The 17,046-nt window shown below is 45.4% G+C and overlaps 1 protein-coding gene across 2 annotated transcripts in view; it reads right to left on the minus strand.

Annotated features, from left to right (window-relative positions):
- Positions 1–16,626, minus strand: part of KCNH1 (potassium voltage-gated channel subfamily H member 1) — a 384,330-nt gene extending 367,704 nt beyond the window's left edge. Inside the window, exon 1 of one of the 2 annotated variants that reach the window (XM_082701856.1) lies at positions 16,181–16,626. In XM_082701856.1, the coding sequence (XP_082557982.1) occupies positions 16,181–16,259 (79 nt within the window). In that variant the 5' untranslated portion in view covers positions 16,260–16,626. The remainder of the gene's footprint in view (positions 1–16,180) is intronic. The other variant, XM_082701857.1, reaches the window with a different exon arrangement.
- Positions 16,627–17,046: the final 420 nt, after the last annotated feature.

A 17,046-nucleotide genomic window follows, 5' to 3' on the forward strand; every position in this document is an offset into this window, starting at 1 on the left:
CAGGAAAATGTGTAGGTTCCACTTGGCTGCCTGTGCCATGATTTATTCATTGGCTCTCATCTGAAAGTTCCCTGTATCTCCAGGTCTTTGATGCAAATTAGATAGATTCTACTGCCTCCCCCTGATGCCTTTTTACCCCCTGAAAGTCTTTTTTTTTTTTTTTAAAGATTTATTTATTTATTTGACAGAGAGGTCACAAGTAGGCAGAGAGGCAGGCAGAGAGGGGTGGGGGAAGCAGACTCCCTGCTGAGCAGAGAGCCCCATGTGGGGCTCGATCCCAGGACTCCGAGATCATGACCCGAGCCGAAGACTGAGGCTTAACCCACTGAGCCAACCAGGTGCCCCTTACCCCCTGAAAGTCTTTAGCTGTAAGAATGCATGGAGTTAAATGTGAGGTTTCCCAAATTCAACCTTCCTCAGCCCACAGTTTTCCTCCAGTTTGTACAATAAAATAAACACTCTCTTAAAATTTGAAAGGCTCCCCTCCCCACAGCATGTAAAGTTTCTTCAGCTGATGGGGCATGAGCCAAGTCACACGACATTAAAAGAGCATCATTCCAAACCTACCATTTGCTCCTAAAGCATAACACAGAGATATTCTAAAAAGAAATTATTGGAAATTTGCTTTTCACCCTCATTAGTACAAAAAAAAAAAAAAAAAAAGGAGAGACTAAGCAATGACTTAGCAAGTGACTCACTTTGGGCCATCACACAGATAAAAACTATATCCAGCAAACAGTTCATGGTAATGTATTATTGTTCCCTGCGCACACTGGTTATTTAGAAGCCTACAATATAAATTTCGCAATATGCTTCTAAGAACTAGAGGTATTTTTCTTAGAAGGGAACACATCTTTGGAATACTTTCACTGTTACAGATCACTAAGGATATCAGCGTGCTTACAAAAAGTAGTTTGAGTAAAATCATCTTTTTCTGGGGGGCCTGCAGGACTCAGTCAGTTAAGCGGCTGCCTTTGGCTCAGGTCATGATCCCAAGGGCCTGGGATCGAGCCCTACATTGGGCTCCTTGCTCACCAGGGAGCCTGCTTCTCCCTCTCCCTCAACCTGCTGCTCTCAAGCTCTCTGTCAAATAAATAAATAAAAATATTTTTCTTTAGGGGCGCCTGGGTGGCTCAGTGGGTTAAAGCCTCTGCCTTCAGCTCAGGTCATGATCCCAGGGTCCTGGGATCAAGCCCCGCATCGGGTTCTCTGCTCAGCAGGGAGCCTGCTTCCTCCTCTCTCTCTGCTTGCCTCTCTGCCTACTTGTGATCTCTCTCTGTCCAATAAATAATAAATAAAATCTTTAAAAATAAAATTTTTTTTCTTTAATTATCTTTTCCTTTCTTTCAAAACACTAGAAAAACAATTAAAAGAAATCATTGAGATAAATGATGAGAACAAGAAGTATGTACATAAGCACTAGACAAAGAAAAGAAAACAATAGTTCAACTTGCCTGAACCTAAATAAAATCCATACCAGAAATTAATTTTTAGAAACACAAAAAAGATTGAGATATGGTAATATTTGGAAGAATGGAGAGGATGGGATGAGAGAAGAGCTAGGTCAGTATGACACACCTACATAAAATACCTAAAATCTTAATACTAACAGAAGTTATGTTCTGACTCTATTGTGTTTTTCAACAATAAAATTCCATGAAAATGACTCATCTAAATTATAAAGGGCCCAATATTGGCATATTACAAATCAAACTCCCAAGAGATACGATAATCACTTGTTTTGCCTCTAACTTTAATATTCTACATAAATACACTTTGAAGATTTTGTTTTAAATTTATTTGACAGGCAGAGATCACAAGTAGGCAGAGAGGCAGGGAAGCAGGCTCCATGCTGAGCAGAGAGCCCAATGTGGGGCTCAATCCTAGGACCCTGGGACCATGACCTGAGCCAAAGGCAGAGGCTTTAACCCACTGAGCCACCCAGGCACCCCCATAAATACACTTTGATTAAGTCAGTAAATTACAATGGAAAGAGAGGCTTCAGTTTGAAGAGCAAACTCAAAACTCTGTTTACTGGGTAGTTACCTCTAAGTACATGGTTTCAGAAACATGACCTCTACATTCACTCAAAGGATTTTAAAACAATAAAAACAGATGAATCAATTGTATAAGCAGGATGGAAGGGAACAAAACCCCATGAAATTGTGTTAAAAGTGTAGATTTTTTATGATCCAATGATAGTTTACATAATAAATAAGCGGTCAGTGATATGTTGAATTACTGGGAAGAAATATATATTGGTGTCCTCAGTTGCTAACAAATGGTGAAACAGACTAATCAAGTAGGTGTTTTATTCTCATTTTTATAGTCAAGATAATTTTTAATACATATCTATACATATTATAGGCATTTTTAACAAAACTCATTGACCATCATTGAAGAACATGTAAAAATTTGATTCCCAGAACTAAAAAAAAAAGGTAACTCAAAGTAAACTGTATAGAATATTATATAGTGTTAGAAAATTCTTTTTTTAATTAGTTTTACATTTGCCTCCTGTGTTATTTTAAAACTTTCTTGGTGGGACACCTGGCTGGCTCAGACAGTTAATCGTCTGCCTTCAGCTCAAGTCATGATCCCAGGGTACTGGGAGCAAGTCCCACATGCGGCTCTTTGCTCAGCAGGGAGCCTGTTTCTCCCCCTGCTGGCTGCTCCCCCTGCTTGTGCTCTCTCTCTCTCTCTCTCTCCCTGACAAATGAATAAATAAAATCTTTAGAACTTTCTTGGTAAACAGCTCAGTGAAGCTAAAGTATAGTACCAAGGTAAATGGAAGGAATCTCAGAGCAGCTCAGTTTAATACGACAAATACTGGAGTATCTACATTGTCCCAGACACAGAAGGAGTACAGGGGACATAGCTGTGTGTCGAAAAGCTCTGCTGACCTCCCCTGCCCAGCTGTACCTACCACAGTCTACACATCACCTAACTCCCTACCCTCCCCATACCCTCCCCATCGCCCACCCAGGTCCCAGTCCCAGCACACGAGACCAGGAGGGGACAACTGCCCAACCAACGCATAGGCAGGGCTGGGTCAATTAGATTCTCTCAGAACAAAAACTAAGACAATAAGGCCAAGAGGTCTAAACAGTTGATCCCGCTTGAGAAAGGAGGTCTTGGGAGAGAAGCAAGGCACTCAGATGGATACACAGAAGAGCATCTATTGAGGCAGGTGAGGAGAGGACTGGACCAAAAGAGGCAGACAGACAAAGGCAGAGATGGAGAGATGGAGGCAGAGTCTACAGTCAGAGACAGGAATGAGATGGAGCAAGATGACAGACAGTGATGAACACAGATGGCAGAGATCAAGACAGACACTCGGGGATATAGACAAAATGCAGAGAGCAGCAGAGACAGAAAACAGAGACAATCTGTGGCAAGCAGCAGTAGAGCGAGATGGACAGAAGGAGGGAGGAGAGAAAGAGGGAATGGGAGGACAGGGAGTAGTGGTGAGGGGTGCGGGAGATGGAAGACAGCCAACAGGGAGTACTAGAGTGTGAGTCGCAGCTGGAGAATGGGCACCCAAGAGCAGGATACCTACAGCAAGACCTAGACAGTGAGTGAGCAGAGAACAGAAGCCCACTGGAAGAGCATGCAGGAGAGACTGAGGAGAGAGACAGAGACCAAGAGCCAGAGGGAGATAGAGAAAAAGAAGAAAACCAGAAAATTCAAAGAGAAGGCATAACTAGAGACAACAGGAAAGCAGGGACTGGGAAGTTGGGGAGAGAGATAGCTAATTCATACGCTGCGACCCACAAAATGGTGGCCGCACCAGTCTCCCAGTCCATGTCACAAATGTAAACTTAAGTTAGCCCACTTACACCTCACTGTCAAGGACACCTCACAATACCAATCCCAATCGTCCAACTCAGCTGTAGTTAGCCTACCTTACTTAGAAAACAAAACCTTTTAGTCTCGTGAGGAAACCCCGTGACCTCCTAAGCCATCATGCTGCCCTGTTTCCACATTGCCTCTTCTATAAAAACTGCTCTTGCCCTCGATTCCCTCCAGAAGAGCCTCTGCCACTTGAGAGGCCCGGCACTCCCCCAGTCCATGCATTGCTTTTCTCTTGAATAAATAACATCAAAGTCATCACTAAATTGTTTTAGTTCTGTCATTGTCAAGAACAGAGAGGGGCGCCTAGGTAGCTCAGTTGATTAAGCAACTATCTTCGGCTCAAGTCATGATCCCAGGGTCCTGGGATCGAGCCCCACATCGGGCTCCCTGCTCAGTGGGGAGCCTGCTTCTCCCTCTCCCTCTGCTGCTCTGCCTGCTTGTGTCTCTTGCTCTCTCTGTCAAAAAAAAAAAAAAAAAAAGAACAACAGAAAAATGGCACACTCTGAAAGTCCAGCCGGAGCACAATCCCTGGCTGTGCTCGCTAGGCGGGAAAAACGTCAGGTGTCATTTCATCTGACAGAGGGAGAATGACTAGAGTTGAGGGAATCCTCGGTCTTCAGAAGGTATCAGTTACCACTTCAAAACGGCTGATGGATCACGCCGCGTATCTCCTCGCTCTGGAATGACAGCTTGAAAACTGAAAGGAATACACACAACAACACAGAGAAGGCATGAACTCTGTTCCCGGGAGATGAAAAGTAGATGGGGAGTAAACGTGCAGCACAGGAAACCACAATTTCAAAATTCCAGAGGAATCTGGCCACAGAAGGGGCTAACAGGGTCCCACAGGTCCCTGGAGAGATTTCACACCCTGAAACACTAGCTGCCGCACGAGGCAGGAAGGGCATGTTAGAAAAACTGGAACAGTAACCAAAAGGCTATTTCAGTGAGTGAAAAAGTTCACTCAGCCTCCAGCAGGCACCCTCCTCCATCAGCTCACCGAGCAGCCAACCCTGTGGCTCTCAAGTAAAAAACCACCTGGGGTGGGTCTCAAAGCAGTGGTTCTCTGCCTGCAACAGCCTTCAGAGCTGCGTGGAAGGCTCAGGAAAACGCAGCTGCTGGGCCCTCGCCCAGAGATTCTGATGCACCCGGGATGAGGGCCTGAGAATCTGTGTTCTTAACGAGTCCCAGAGATTCTACTATTAGAAATTAACTGAGGGCCGTTGACTTAGTGTCTTTAAACCTCAGCATCCGCAAGGGTAGAGTGGCAATAACAGAAGCACCCACAGGACAAGAGTCACCCTGAAGGTCAGAGTAGGCAAAGCATGCAAACCTCAGGCACTCGGCCAGGCACACATGTGAGAAAGGCCATCTGTCCAAGGTCACAACTGTAACGAATAACTCTAATCTAATAGTGCCCCTAACTAGCGGTTCCTGCTTTCCATCATCTCTGGTAAACTCTCAGTTTACTTATGGTCTTCCGGGACTTCTGAGATCATGACAGTGAGGAAAGACGGAGAAGGAAAGTGAAAGCAACTCTCCAGCCTCCAGATGACCAACTTCCGTTCGGAAAAGCAAGGACTTGCTGTCTTCAGCAGGCAGAACACAGGTGTTTTTCGTGAAGCTGATAGAAGTACCTGAACACACACACACCCCTGACCAAGCTCAACCCCTTGAATTACAGCAGGTCTGGATAGAAGGCTGAGAAAGTACTTGATCCAGAGAACAAGTGACTGGTTCTGCCCATCAGTCCTGGCAGAAAAATGGCACACTCAACTCGTTAGCTAGAGGAGTGTTTAATGACACAACTATTTACAAAGGTACGTGTGAGGTGCCAGCAGCAGCAAATGATATATACTATTTGCCGATTTCTGAGGGAAATGCTCCCAGCAGGATAGGTTTGCAGCTACCCAGTTGATGTCCCAGAACCTAGAATAGGGAAGAGACGTGCATTATCAGATCTTAAGAGGGGGTACCAGCTGGCTGCTGCCTGCCCCCCCAGAACACCTCTGAGGAAACTTCAGGGACACGGAGCACCCCCAGGGTTAGTAAGACATTCAACCCTCCCCAAACCCAAAGAGAGCGAGCTGGATATGTAACCATTAATCACGGCAAAACAGCGAGTCTACAATGGAGGGAAAGAGGGAGGGAGGGAGGGGGGAGACTGGAAGAATAAATAGCACAGCGTAAATAAATTCTCCCTCCCATCCCATGGTGGTACGCCCCACAAGCTGAAGCCAGCCAGAAGCCAGAAAGCAGGGGAGCCTATGGACATAATCCGTACAAGTCGGCCTCACAGACAGAAGGCTGTGAGCAGGCTGCAGAAGAAGAGTGAATGGCTCCAGGGAGGCAAAGAGAAAATGGGCAGGGCAGTGACCCAAGCAGAGGCTCAGAGTACAACTGTCATGATAGAGCTCTAGTCAACTTGATACCAATAATGCTGAGAAGAAACAAACAAACAAAAAAAACTGAAACTGAAAAATATATTTAGAGGGGTGCCTGGCTGGCTCAGTTGGTTAAGCATCTGCCTTCAGCTTAGGCCACAATCCCATGGTCCTGGGATTGAGTCCCACTTTGGGCTCCTTGCTCCCTCTCCCTGCTGCTCTCCGGATTATGCTCTCTCTGACAAATAAATAAAATCTTTTTTTAAAAATCTATTTAGATAAAATAAATACAGTCTTATCATTCAAATGAACTCCATCTTCTTTGCCATGGTTGTGTAATGTACAATAAAAACCAAACTCAAGGGGCACCTGGGTGGCTCAGTGGGTTAAGCCTCTGCCTTCGGCTCAGGTCTTGATCTCAGGGTCCTGGGATCGAGCCCCACATCGGGCCCTCTGCTCAGCAGGGAGTCTGCTTCTCCCTCTCTCTCTGCCTGCCTCTGCCTACTTGTGATCTCTCTCTCTGCGAAATAAATAAAATTTAAAAAAAAAAAAAAACAAACTCAAGCAGGAGCTAAACATCTTCCAGATGCTGACCCCAGCCCCTGAATGTCAGTGCACGGTGCCTATGCTTGTTTGTTGCTTTCAGAGAAGGAGGAGGAAGGAGAGGCCATTCTTTATAGAAGCACCTGATATCATCACAAGACCTTTAAAAAGATGTGAGAAGTGATGGTTTGGGGGCACTCTCAGTTACAATTGCATTAATAATTATAGAATTGAATCAGGGGTCTTTCAGTGACTCAGTCAGTTAAGCATCTGCCTTAGGCTCAGGTCATGATCCCAGGGTCTGGGGACCGAGCCTGCCATCAGGCTCCCAGCTCAGCAGGGAGTCTGTTTCTCCCTTTCCTTCTGCCACTACCGGCTCTCATGCTCTCTCTTGCTCTCCCTCTCTCTTTCAAATAAATAAATAAAATCTAAAAAAAGAAGAAGAATTGACTCTGTTAGTTTGCAAACTCAGCTTTATGCAACACAGGACTAACCAAAAGACTGTCATTTGAAATTTCAAAATGAGCAATCTTAGGATGAGTAAGCAAACATCCTGATCACTGGCACAACTCTCTAATACCCAATCAGAAGAGTTTTTGGTAGTTGATGATTAACAGCAATGGGGAGCTGTTAGAGCAGAGACTATGAAAACTGAGGAGATGCTAAAGTTGGTCAGAGCACAGTGGGTTCGCCAAGACTGCATGCACATGGAGAACCACCAGAGCACCAAACAAATCCCAGCATCTAGCTCAGGCTGTGTGAAAATTTAAAAAGGGACACCTTACTAAAATGCGAGTGGAAAAAAAAATAAAATAAAATAAAACTAAATAAAATAAAATGCGAGTGGAGAGCCCAGAAAGGGGGGCTCTCCCATGGTACCATTCAACATCAAGAACTGCCCATTATAGATTTGAGAAAATGTGCTTCATATATACAATGGAATATTACTCAGCCATCAGGAAGGATGAATGCCCACCATTTGCATCAACATGGATGGAACTGGAGGGGATTATGCTCAGTGAAATGAGTCAAGCAGAGAAAGACAACTGTCATATGGTTTCACTCATATGTGGAACATAAGAAATAGCATGGAGGACATTAGAGGAAGGAAGGGAAAACTGAAGCAGGGTAGATCAGAGGAGGAGATGAGCCATGAGAGACTATGGACTCCAGGAAACAATTTGAGGATTTCAGAGGGGAGGAGGTGGGGGGATGTGGTAGCCCAGTGATGAGTATTAAGGCAGGCATGTGTTCTAGTGATCACTGGGGGTTTTATGCATATAATGGGTCATGGAACACTACATCAAAAACCAGTGATGTAAAAAAAAAAAAAAAAAAAAAAAGAAAGAAAAACAACTAATGATGTACTGTAATGTGACTAACAACATAAAAAAAAAACCCAAAACCAAAAAAAACCAAACTATCCATTACAGACAGACCCCCCAACAGAAGAATCCTCAACAGGAAAGAATCATCATCAGCTACAGGCCCAATAGGGAACAAAGTACACTGTCTCCTGTAGGAACTGACCACCTCCGCAACTCAGCCAATGAGAAACCATCATCACCCTGAATTTTTGCCTTTCTCCCATGAATGTTTGTTTGAAACAACCCCTTCCAACTTCCTCCTTCTTCTCCATCAAACAACGTTCCTCTCCTCTGTTGGTCTATCCTGTCATTTCTGCCATAGCCTGCTTGTCCCAAATTGCAATTCTCTGCTATTCCTGAAACAACCCACTTCTACTGGTAAAATAACTGTTTTATTTTTAAAGTCAACAGCTGAAAACTCACAATGGGTGAACAAACCAAGAGAGCATGCCAAAGAAGTCAGAGCAATGAGATATCCCAGAGGAATAAGATTTTTTTAGGAGAACTTCCACCCACCGAAACAAAGATTCACACATTCTGCAATCTTCATTAAACTGACTTCAGCGATCTAGTCATCCCACATTCCATCTCGCAGAAAAAGAAATGGCTGTAAAAATCTAAGAATAATTTGGGGGTAAGGCATTTATAAGGGGAAAAAGTGTAGTGTGTGTTCAGCTGACGTAACATTTCTTAAATCTTTCCAGGTTTATAGGGCGTGTTGGTCTTTATCATAAATCCCTCAACGAACCTCTAGCTCAGTATGAGACACAAAGGAGGTCCACCATGTTTGTGAAGCTGAACCCACGAGCAAGCCTTTACTTTTCATTTTACTTTGTCTTTGATTTTTCATTCCTCCTTCATCTCTGCCCTTCTTTCCATCAGTCATTTTCCATCTTTCACTAAAATAAACCTAACTCATGCACTTCCTATTTCCTTCTCACTTCCAGCTCTGATTCTCCCACAATCTCCATCCCTGGGGTTTAGTGATTCTCAGTTTCAGAAAATGGGGTTCCTAAATACACACATCCACATGCATGTCTGCAAGCATGCACCCCTGCATGCACCCTTCGCACACAATTCTAACTGTGCTAGTCTTTCAGGTCATTCACCAGCGTGTGTGAGGGAGTTCAGACTGTGAGAACATTTCAACACACACTAGATGCTGATGCCTCCCCAAGGACAAGAGCAAGTTCCGTTTTCATTTCATTTTGTACATGTGCTCACTATTAACATAACTCTAAATGACCCTGTTTTAGGAGTTACAAGACACTTTGGCCAATGTCCCTACCAAAGAGAAAAAGACAAAAATGCCAAGTGTTGGCAAGGAGGTGGAGTGGTGCGAGCTCTCTCTTTGCCAAGGGTGGGATGGTAAGTTGATACAGATCCTTCAAACAACTGGCGGGCAGCTTCAACCACAGTAAACCATACATATCCAGTATATCCAGTATCTACACAAGAGAAACCTGTGCCCACGTGTCCAGAAAGACGTCCAAGAATGTCTGCAGCAGCACAAATAGCATAAGACTCGAAACAACTCACAAGTTGCTGGAGGAAGTCATGGAGATGACGTGACCACTGGTTGACCTGCCAGATGGACCCAGGCAATCAGAGGCACCTCACCCTTTCCCCTGCCCTGGAAATGTACGTTCTGCTCATAGCTCCCACGGGGGGAGCCATTCCAAGTATGTAGCCCTGAGACAGTAAGGGGTAGATACCATGTGGGCTGTATATATGGCTGACCCCAGTTAAGGCCTGTATATAAACTATTGAAATTCTGGTAGTGGGGGTAGAGATCTACTTGACTTTCAGCAGCCCAAGACAAGCTTCTGAAGTAAGTTCCTTTGTTGACTAAACCTGCCAGCTACGCATCTGAAGTGCTCTGCCTCTTTCTTCAGTATATCTTCGCCCTCCGTGTCCAGGGGCCAGTTTGTGAACCAATATATGTCCATCAAGAGCAGAAGAGGTAAATAAAATGTGTAGTATAGTCATACCATCAACTATGACATCACAGCGAAAATGAACCAATGGCACCTGTAACAAAATGGGCAAATCTCCAGCTGACCAGAGAACACACGCTCTGTGGCCCCACACATATAAACCTCAGCAACAGATAAGAAATTAACCTATGGGTATTCAGAAACACAAAACAAGGTGGTAAAGCTAGGAGGAAAAGCAAGAAAGTGATCAGAATAAAATCAAAAGACGGCTCCCTTTGGAAGGTAAGGGAGTTGGGATTAGGAAGGGATCCGGGGGCTTCTGGAGAGCTGGCAGGATTCTTTTTGTTGGCATAGATGGCAACAGCACAAATGTGTTGAGCAGTACAAAATTATTTTATGTGCTTTTCTGTTGTGGTATTATACAATCAAAAAGGTTAAAAAAGCGGGGGGGGGGGGAGAAGAATCAAGGTAGGACAACTATTACCAAATAACTACTACCAAAAACACAAAACAAAACAAAAACAAACAAACAAAACAACAACAACAAACTGGTTCTTGGGTGGAAGGAAAGAGTGAAGTAGGTCAGTTCTGTTCTATGAGGCATACCTCAAACAGAGCAGAGCTGTAAACGGACAGATTTGGGTGAGACCAAAGAATAACAAGAGAAGAAAAAGCAGGAGGAAGAAGAGGGGGAGGGAGAAAGAAAGAGAAAAGAAGGGGAGGGGCGGGAAGGCAAAGGAAGGCAAAGGGGAGGGAAGAGACACCTGTTGGCAATCAGTGACTGAAAAGCAGAACAATCCTTGCAAGAAAGTGAGTGTCCCATCCCTGGAGCTATGCAAGCCTGGGCTGCATAAACTGAGAGGGAGGTTCTGGAGACATTGGAACGCTGGAAAACGAACAGTAAACAATGTCCTTTCAGACCTAAGAGTCTACGATTCTATTTCTCTTTCTCACCAGTTACAGGTGCGGCCACTTAAAGAAACAAAACAGAACAAAACCCAAAACAATAACAAATGATCCAAATATCCTAAACATACAAAGTAGACACTCACTTCACAAAAGTGGTTCCTTTGAAAAAATAACAGGTATTTTTTAAGGGTTTGCGAACAAGCCATTAACTAACCAAAAATAAAGGACGGAGGGAGGCGGGGGCGGGAGGGGGGAAACTGAGGAACTTCACCGTAATGCTGGAGAAACCACTGTCAAATAAGGCCCGATCATAAATGAAGAGCTGGTGTCAGAATAAAGGCAAAAATCCAAATCGTCCACAATGCTCCTCAAATGCTTTTCTTCTTTTATGATGGATTATCAAAATAGAAGGATTTCATAAAAACCATGGAGTGTGGAAATGTTCTTGCCTCACGTTAACTCAGAAGCCTTTAGCCTCCCCATCTGCGAGCTGATATCAATCCCCAGAATTAACTCTTTGACGCTTTCAGAGCAAGAGAGCGGAGCCTTGGCTGAAGGTTATCTTAGAACACATTACATGAAAAAAAAAAACAGGATCCACTGAGCTGGTAATAATCCAGATTACCAACTAGTCCCCTTTCAGAGCAACAATGGATTTTAACCAGTTTTCTGTTTTATAAATATTATCGTGGCTCAACATATCCAGGAGACACAACATTACCCGCGGCTTTCATCCTGTTTGTGTACTAATTATATCAACAACCTGAACCAACTTAACACTATACAAAAACACAGCTGATTTAGCAATCTGTAAATTATACATGTACAGAAATCTGTACCAGAATGTGCTACGTTTCACTCCTGCTAATGTGCATGGATTCTTACTGGCACCTACAATTGTTTGATACAGGTTTCCGAACATTAAAACATATGTTCTGCCTAGGATGGGACCATTTAGGGTAATATTTTTGTAGTTTTCTGGCACTAAAGTCTGCCAGCCTTCCTAAGAGAGTAAATGCCTGAATTTAAGCAACCATCAAAAAATATTCTGGAAAAACACTTTCCAATCATGAATATAAAGAGAAACGGGCTGGTTAGAAAGTCAAAAGGAGGATTTGAAATGATCACCGACATAATCAGAAGCAAAATCTGGAGCATAGTCACTTATTCCTGCTAACCACTTGCAACTATCCAAACCACAGATAATGACTATATCTCTCCTCCAAATGGTCTTCAGAACAAGTTAAACTAGATTTTTTTAGTCCCATCAAGGACAATTAAACACCTTAAAAAAAAATTTTTTTTAACACAATGTCAGGCCTAAATAAGAGCTCCAGCCAGAAACACCTGTGGAAAGGTGCTTGGACCAAGATTCATTCGAATGTAGAAATTCTAAGGGGTAAGGAGGGTTTCTGGATTCCCACTATATCCCCAGTATTCAAGAAATGGGCTCAGTAAGTCCTTTTCAAATGAACAAACCTGTCACAGCTGCTGACTAGTCCCTGACGGGCCTCTAACTGCATTTTCTAACTCTGCCTTTTACTAACTAGAGGTAAATTACTTAAGGGTTCTTTTTTTTTTTTTTTTTTAAGATTTTTATTTGTTTATTTGAGAGAAAGAGTAAGAGAGCACAAGCAAGGGAAGCAGGAGAGGGAGAAGCAGGCTCCCCACTGAGCAGGGAGCTGATGCAAGACCCGATCTCAGGACCGTGGGATCATGACCTGAGCTGAAAGCAGACTTCTAACTGACCGAGCCACCCAGGTGTCCCAAGATTCTCAGGTCTTAAAATTCTAAAATGGAGACACTGCTCCTCTTCTGCTTGCATATGAGGATCCAAGTTATTTAATACTTTATGACAGGTGCTTGAATCAGTAAGGGCCTGTTACCCTGCAGGTGACTTCAGTTAACCCATGGACAAAGGTGAAACCGCTGCCCTTCCTTAAAACAGAATTAGCTTCTCCTTTGCCCTGTTACTCTGTTTGGATGTGGCAGTGTGGCTGTTAGCCAAAATGGATGTGTTCTTGTTGTTATAACATTTTTATTCAATCTCCACTGGGAAATCAAGCTTCTCTAGAGAACATAATGGTAATACAAGGAGGTCGTTGCAGAATGTACCGTGAGGAACACGACACTGGGGTCAAGGGACTTTGGGTCTCATCAGCTCTGCCCTTAAATATTTGAGGAAATGTGCTTGCTTCGCTTTCTTCATGTATACAAAGATGGGGAAGGAGAGGCAGACAACATAGCAGCAAACCCTACAGGTTATAATATTCCAGACACCAGATATTCAAATGGCCCAAGACAAAGCCAGTTTTATTATCCATAAACATATGAGAGTAGTTGTTTTGTTTTGTTTTGTTGTTTTTTAAGGATAACAGTAGTTACACACGCTAAATCTTATGGCTGGAAAAACAATGATGAATGATAGCCTCCAAAGAGCTCCTGCGTCAGGCACTGTGTGCCTCCCACTTTGAATAAGTCATTTACTATTCCTAGGGCTGTTTTCTGATCTGTAAAAGATGAACAAAAATACTGCAGTAAGACCACTGGGAGAAAATGCTTAATAAAGATGATCCAAAAAGTATTGCTATTTAAAGGTAAACTGCTATTTCAATACCGTAATGTCCAAAAAAAGGCTAGTGGATTTGGGGAGGAGACAATCAATATTTTTAAATAGACTTTTTTCCATCACAGTAAAATAAAATAATGCATGGAGATATTGTGATAGATCCATGAGTCCACATATTTTTCTTCTATTTCTGTTTTGGAAATGTGGTGAAAGGGATCACTAAAAGCTTATATCCCACGTGTCAAGACCAGAATATTTTCTTCTGAAATAATAGATAATTTTTAAAAATTTATCCAGCTCTCCTAGGATGTTTTGTTTGTGTTGTTGATGTTGTTTGGTTGGGTGGTTAACTGAAGTCAAGCTGTTGGAATTGGTGCTGAAATTAAAATGCCAACACTAAAAATATTCCCAGCAACTTAGTCTATTGACATTCTATATATGCTTAGAGAGAAGTGGTTCTAAGAAAATCAACTAGAGTAATCTGCCGTCTCAGCTCCAAGATTCATTTTATGTTTGCGTGGTATTTCACCATTCTTTTTGCTTTTTAAGATTTATGTAATTTTAGAAAGAGAGACAGAAAGTGCAAGCAGGGAAGAAGCAGAGGGAGGGGGAATCCTTAAGCAGACTCCCCACTGAGTGGGGAGCCCACCACAGATGTTGATCCCAGGACCCTGAGATCATGACCTGAGCTAAATCCAAGAGTGAGACACTCCTCAGACTGAATCACCCAGGTGCCCCTGCTTCCACCATTCTTAAGGTCCTCCTACAAGCCCAGTGAACCTTATGACTGTTCCATATAAGATTCTTACCTCTCTCTCCACTCAAAAACATTATATGATGCACATTAAACATAAACTTTCCCCTATGCCTTAAAGAACACAGCCTCTTCACACCACACTCCCCCTGCCCCCTGCAAAATGGAACTGTCATTGATATTTATGAGAAAGTTGGGTGTCAGGCACACTGAGATCCCCAAATCTTCAAGACTGTCTCACAGCCCCTAACAGGTCAATAACCACAGCAGGTTAACTCTCAGTGATTTCATTTTTAAAAATGCATGAACACCTCGAGCTTTTTTATGACAAAATAATTCATTTGACCCTTTGTGTAGTAATTATCATCCCCTCGAATCCCCAAGTCATAGCTGTGACCTTCTTCTAAAAGCCACCTCACTAAGTTTGAGTGGACAAGACATTGAAGGGAAAGGTGACCAACCAGAAATTCTTCAATACTCTTATTCTTCAGGGGCACACGATAAAGGATCATTTCTAAAATATTTAAATAATCCACAATAATATGTTATCATAGTTGACAAGTTTTTTGTTGCAAGCTAACCTTACATCACTTTTTAATTAAAGAGCATTTCTTGGAGGCGTAAGTCACTTTTCACGCTCTTCCCCTGAATCCCTAACTAAATCCAAATAGAAGCCCATGATTTTAACACAAGCTCCTTCTGAAAGCTCTAAAGCTGCGATATTTCCGCATTTTCAAAACCTATTTCCTCAGTCAACTCTTCGTACCATCTGCATCTGGAAGGAGAGGAGTCCCAGATCCCGTGAAGGTATCTCCGCTCTTGGCCCCTTTCCATCCAGCCCTTTGACGAACGGGTGTGCAGCGCACCTTCCAGATGCCACCTCCTAACTGCTCTGCCAGGGCTTTAGCCAGGATGCTTTGCTGTGGGTCCTAAAGGTATCAGAAATATTCTTTTCCATCCCTGCTGCTAGAACTCTCACAGTCTAGCGCTTCACGACACGGTCCCTCTTAATGCCACAGAGAAAGAGAGGAGCGGAGGGCACTGGTTTACTGGCCGGAGCACTGGTTTACTGAGTAAGGGATAGACTGACACACTTGGTGAGCTCGGGAATGGAGAGCTGAGCAAGATTTATAGGCATAAAACACCGCTGAGGTATGGAAGAGAGGAACTATACGGCAGGTTTGTTCCTGTGATCCTTTGGCCAGTTCTGCACCTATGCGCTCCATTTCCCATATAACTCCAGGAGACTCTGTCCCTCGGGAGCTTCAACTTAACCTCCAAGAGGGTGGGTGGGTGAAGAGGTGGAACCGGGTAACCTGCAGCTCGTCCCTATATCCCCGCGTCCCCACACCTCGGACTTGTCTGCTGCCCGATGGAAGGTGGGAAGCAGCTGCCGACCCCATCCCTCGGGGGCTCAGACCCGAGTGGCCTTCTCTGCTGCAGGCTCTCCCTGGGCAGAGGCAGCGCCCAGGGTGCAGCCGGAGCCCGACGAGCCGCGGCGGAGGGGTGGGCAGTGCGGATGCGGAGCGCGCCGCCGCTCCTGCCGCGTCCGGCTTCCCATCACTTTCCCCAATACTTTGCCCATCAGCTATCACGCTCTCTGGAGAGGAGACAGAGAAGAAGCGGGAAGAGCCCCAAAGGCGTCCCCAGCAGAGCTCTCCTCTTGGGACGGGGCCCCACAGACCTCGCCCCACCCTACCCACCTACCCCAGCCTCCGGGAGGCAGCCCCCCGCGCCCGCGCCGCGGCTCCCAGCAGAGCTCCGGGTCCTACTGCATCTGCTGGCGCCGAGCGGCGGGAGGCGATGGCAATCGAGGCACGGGTAAAAAGCCTGGGTAACCGAAATCCGAATACACCTCTTACCACTGGACCGCCGGACAATGTTCTCCAGAAACGTGTTCTGCGGGGCCACCAGTCCTCTCCTGCCCCCGGCCATGGTCATCCTCCCGGCAGTTTGGAGTCCTGGGGGCGTCCCGGCGCGGCTTCTCACGGCAGCAGGAAGCTGGGCGCCGGGCCCTCACGCGATCCCAGCTCCAAGCGCCCCATGCGCCCCGCGGGGACCCGGGCGGCCAGGGGCGGCGGCTCCCTCCGGCGGCCACCCTCGCGCCCTCTTCGCGCCTCCCTCCCTGCGGCCCGCCTCGCAGAGCACTCGCGCGGGGTTCGCCCAGCCGCAGCCGCTTCCGGGTGGGCGGAGGGAGCCGCGGCGCCTGGGACTGGGCGCCCCCTACCGGGCGCTGCGCCCCCCACCCCCGCCGGCCTGCGGGAGGGCTAGCGGGGGGCTCCCGCAGCGGCGGGGAAGCTGCTGGCAACGGTGGGCCGAGGCTGGGTTAGCAGCGCCACCCTCTGGGCACAGCCCCGCGATGGGTTCGGGATGCGCCTTGGGCTAGTGGAGAGGAAGGCGTTCTGAGCCCTGTCCTTGGTGGATTCACTTCAGACAAGGTCACCCCGTGTCCTGGGGGGACATGATCCTGTAACTCTCTTCCTTCGCTCTCTTTCAGGCCGGAGCCTCTGGGGGAGCTCTGAGCCTCTTGGAACACCTTCCCGCCTCTCCTTAGGGTTTGTTAGCCTCGTCTGTGAAAGTTGCCAGTGTTCCACCAGTAGGTAAAGAAGCTGAATTTTAAGAGGTCAGACGAGCAGAGTGACCACCTGACCGAGCTCCCGAAGAATGGTCTTGAGTTGCTAAGATAACCAAAGGCACAAATGCAGGCTCTGGACGTTTGATAAATTTG

This window comes from Mustela nivalis (genome assembly GCF_964662115.1).
Source record: "Mustela nivalis genome assembly, chromosome: 16".
NCBI lineage: Eukaryota > Metazoa > Chordata > Mammalia > Carnivora > Mustelidae > Mustela > Mustela nivalis.